The sequence below is a fragment of the Buceros rhinoceros genome, unplaced genomic scaffold (genome assembly GCF_000710305.1).
Source record: "Buceros rhinoceros silvestris isolate BGI_N320 unplaced genomic scaffold, ASM71030v1 scaffold4408, whole genome shotgun sequence".
Classification (NCBI taxonomy): domain Eukaryota; kingdom Metazoa; phylum Chordata; class Aves; order Bucerotiformes; family Bucerotidae; genus Buceros; species Buceros rhinoceros.
This window is the reverse complement of record NW_010424970.1, coordinates 16,453-21,020: the sequence shown is the minus strand read 5'-3', so window position 1 is coordinate 21,020 and position 4,568 is coordinate 16,453. Positions and strand designations below refer to the sequence as shown.

The following is a 4,568-nucleotide window of genomic DNA, read 5'->3' as shown; positions in this document are numbered from 1 at the left end:
AACAGCCCCTCCCCAGCTTTCTCACAGGTCCCCTGAAGCACTGGAAGGCTGCAAATTGCCATTGTTTCTTCAAACGAACACACATCGCCTCATCTTTCTTGTCAACAATCCCCAGGCTCTGCTCGGCCTTTCAAAAATTCTCAAACACTCACTTCTGACAAATATTAGAGTCCTCAGCAACATTCCCCACCACAGTCCTTGCCTCTCCAGCAGGTCCTCCGGAGCCTTGTCCAACACTACCCTAAGGCATAGCATGTATTTCTTCCTTCACTTAAAACTATTATCCCAGTTCACTGCAACAGCGAGGTGATGAACAGCTGCTGGTGGAGAGTCTGACGCTGCCCATGCAGGTTATCACTAGCTTTACTAATTCTCCAACCCAGAGGATTAAGACCAGTCATTCTGAGAAAACAACTGCCCTACTCAGCCATGTTCCACCTGCACCTAGAGGGAAACACCAGCCTCTGTTTCTGCATGGATCCTCCCACAGAAACACAAGTGCTCGTTGGGCTGAAATGAAGGAAAAGAAATTGAAAGGCTTGAAATCTCGCTGGTCATTCTGAGGGCAGCTCCAATTGCTGCTTCTTGGAAAGCATTTCCAGTTCTCGTACGTGCTGCTGTCAAGGCTCGCCCGGCTCCTTATGCCTCCAGAGCTCAGAGAGGATCACGATGAGCTGAGACATGTGTTGTCTAGGCTCGGGAGCAGGACCTGCGCGCTGCCGCGCTCCGCTGAGCCCCGCGTCTCGTCGGCCGCACTCACGGAGTGCGCTCTCTGATGGGAGACACTTGGTACCTACCGACTGGGAGTCTTTGGTCCGCGTGCAGCAGAGGAAAACTTTGAGCCTGCGTGTCCAGCTGCTAGCTTGTCCTTCTTCCAGGCGGTGTCTGCAAATAAAGGGTAGAGCATGCTCATGAGGACAGGCAGGATCCAGCACAGCCACACAGCCTACTGCCGTCACCAGTAAAACACAGACTAAGCCACATCCTCCTGTTTATCCTGGTCCAGCAGAGGCAGGGAAAGCACTTACAGGTCAAACCCTCATTTGCCAGGACAGGAAGGACAATAATCCAGCTGTTCTGGTCAGGACCAAACCTCTGTATTTATCTCTGTGGTGTTCTGCCTGAATGGGATGGCCCTAACGGAGCTCCTGGTTCATCCTGGAGCAGCCAGGGTCGATGACAACTGCTGGAAGCAGGATGTCCCTGAGCATCAGTGTCTTACTGGCAACCCAGCAGCTGCATCGTGTGCTGGGTGTACTCAGCAGGGGCGAGGTGTGGGAGTGATACCTCAAGACCCTGAGCACTTCATATGAGAAGAATGTGCCAGTTTTTTCAATAAATTTGGAAAAATATATTTATTAAACAGAATATTTTAATAATTCTGTCTCAGAACAGAAGCAGTTCTCACTCTTTATTGCAGCCTGGTGCATAACTACTGAAAAGCAGAGCGAGCAAAGAGGTTCTCTCTCAAATCAGCAAAGGTCCAGCAAGGCTGAACATGGACTGTTTAGATCAACCCCCCTTTGGTTTAATTGACATTTCAATTTCAGCTTCAAAATTAGCTAATTGGACAACGCTGTTCTGAATGAACCAGAGTGGAGGTCGCCGTTATGAGCTTGTCCTAGTCCCTGCAGGTTGACAGTGGTGTATTTCTGCTGGGCTTTGCTGCACACAACCCCTGAGGCAGGCTTAGCGGTGTCGGAGTTGGTGACTCTGATTCTTTGCCACGCTCCTACACTCCCCCAGTCTCAGCTCCTCTAACACCGGGGCTGTCTTTAGTGGGGACCAAGACGACCCCTTTTTCCCGCCAGCTGATCGCAGCAGGAAAAGCCCCAGCACAGCAAGTGGGAAGCCTGGAAGAAAAAGGTGCTGCTACAGGAGTATCTGCCTGCGGCAGGAGCAGATCCCGCAGCACAATCCGTGCTGGAGCGTTTGAAAACCACTATCCACAACCTCCAAGGAAGCTTCCAGGAGCAGAGCAGGACACCAGTGTCCTCAGATGCTCAGTTTACTCCGCCAAACGCCCAAGAACTCAGGCTGCAATGCAAAGAACTTCAGGACTTCTCCACGAGGGTTGAACGAGCAAGTGCACTCTGAGTGGTTTGCGCCCCAGCCTTTCCCAAATCCTTTCTTCACTTCCCCGTGTTTAGGACCAGCTCTACAGTGAGCTGCTTGGAAAAGCCTCAAGCAATTAGCTGAGCCTTTTGTTGTGGTGTTTTATTTTCTCAGCTCTGCAAGTACACGAAAGCCCCCACACATCACGACGCCGCTGGTAAAGGAAACCCACCGCGTGACGGAGCCCGGCAGCCGAGTCCCACAGTGAGGAAGCCAGAGGTACATGTGACAACCAAACCGAGTGTGCCCATGGGGTAAGACAGAGGGAAGAGGGCTCGGGTTCAGCGCGATACCATGGTCAGGTCAGAAGGCAGGTAGCACTGCAGAGCGAAGGGTTCCCACGGGAATGGCTGGACCTCAGCACCTTCCAAGATCACAGCCCAGGAACAGGCAGAGTATTTCCTCAGAGGTTCTGCCTGCTTTAAGGAAGTGAAGAATTCCAATTGCTTTAGGAGCGAGCGCAGTCCCATTTTGTATTTCCTTTTCACATTGTAGCCCCCAGCGTTTTGCTTGTTAACAGCTGTTCACGCTCCCTTTCGGGAGGGGAAAGCTGAAAACATGGGCACGAGCTCACCAAAAATGTTATGGGCCAGGAGGGAAAAACCTGGCCATGGCCCACGGGACAAATACCTTCACTCAAACTCCTCACAGGAGAGAGAAATAAAGGAAGAACAATCCCCAAAATTAAGTTCTCTGGCAAAAATCTTTGCAATCGCTTCGAGAAAATAGTGCATGGAGCCAAACAGCTCCGATGCAGGGTGGGGTGGTAGATCAAGGGTATCATCACAGCTCCTTGCCCCCACCTCCTGATCATGCACATGAGGCTAATGGGGCACTAACAGGGCAGCGGTGGGAGCGTGTTGGAAAGGTTGGGGGAACATCTTGCATTCCGCAGTAAAAAACAGGCTCCTTCAAACAAATCTTGCTTGTATGGTCCTTAGAGAAGTCTGGGCTTTCCTCAGAAAGACGACCTGAAGGATCCCATTTCAAGACACTGGAAGGGCGTGCACTCAGAACACCCTCTTGAATGCACATTCCCAACGAGAGATGCGAAATGTGCAGAGTGTTCTTCTAAAAGCCTCATTTTTTAGCATTCAGAACCCAATGCCCTCAAGTCCTACAAAGCCACATTCCATGCCGACAGTTACAGATGTCAAGACTGCAGAAGGGAACAAAGCCTGTTTGTGTTGTCCTGCTGCTGGCCAAGAACCTCCGGAAAAATACTCTGCTTGGTGAAACGAGCTTTCACATGCCCATCAGGGGAGCTCCAAGATGCACTTGATCCGTAATCGAAAGATCTGGCTGCCAACACAGAAGAAACCACTTCCTGGCCAAGAGCAAATCCAGGAAAGCTCAGGCCAAAAGGTCGTATAATGAAGACAAAAAACACAAGAAGAAAAGGGGCTTTGGAAGAAGATGCTGCCTCAACCTAAGCAAGAGCTAAGGCCTGCTAAGCCCGTGACCAGGGAAAACACTGCTACAGGATGGACAAACAAGCTGTTGAGGTCAGCACCGGTTCAGGGGGCTGTTGAGGGTTCACAAATCCAGTGACTAACACTCAACGCTTTGCCTCCTTCAGATACAGGTGCCCCCACACAGCACCTGACAGCCGGAGCTTCCAAAATCACCCTCACCAGAGGGTGGCACCACCCTAAGCAAGGCAAGGAGACCGTCAAGACCCGCCAAACCCCGAAGCTCCCTTGCAAGAAACGCCGCTTTACCGCAGGTTGTACGTCCTCAGGTTGCGCTGCCTCCGCTTCGTGGCCCGCAGTTTGACGAAGGTGCGGCCCGTCGGGTCGAAGACGCACAGGACGGTGATGCAGACGCTCAGGATGACAACCCAGTTGCACACCACCATTCCTGTAGAGGAAGATGAGAGGTCAGGGGCTCTGCCACTAAGTTTTGGCAGCGTCGCTTCCTGCTTTTCACCATGCATGCCAGAGCCACCTCTCCATGGCCGCAGGGCAGAGGACGTTACCCCCAAATACGCCGGCAGCCAGCTGCAGCGGAAGGAAAACCTCTGGAAAGGGCACAGCTTGGTTTTGCAGCTGCTTTAGGAGATTGCCTGTGCAGAGGCTGCTAAATATTCACTGAGTACCCTGGGAGACCGCGACATTCGCGTGACCCTGCCAGGAGCCTGGCTGAGACCAAAACGGGGTTCCAAGGAAACAGTAAATCCAGTCTGAACTGAAAAAGGGCAACCAGGCCTTACAGACTCGCCAGGCAGACCCTTCCATGGGAACAGGGATTCTTGCCTCAGTGCAGACAGCGCAAATGAATAGAACAAGTGTTCTGAGCAATAACGTGGTGGGCAAACAAGCGGCACATTTACAGCGACGATCCACTTCCAGCAGTCAATCCCCGCGGGGTGGGGGGGAATGAATGAGCTCTCCAAGGCGAGAGGACGTCTGCTCAGCCACGGGGCCTGCGGCCCAGCTACGTACCCAAAGTGA

At 52.3% G+C, this 4,568-nt stretch overlaps 1 protein-coding gene across 1 annotated transcript in view; it reads right to left on the bottom strand.

The window, feature by feature from the left end:
- The window catches only part of DAGLA (diacylglycerol lipase, alpha), a 28,007-nt gene that overhangs the window by 20,444 nt on the left and 2,995 nt on the right, over positions 1-4,568 (bottom strand). Inside the window, exons 4-5 of the mRNA XM_010140967.1 lie at positions 3,837-4,010; positions 798-885 (exon numbers count right to left, since the gene is read on the bottom strand). Of these exons, the coding sequence (XP_010139269.1) occupies positions 798-885; positions 3,837-4,010 (262 nt within the window). The remainder of the gene's footprint in view (positions 1-797; positions 886-3,836; positions 4,011-4,568) is intronic.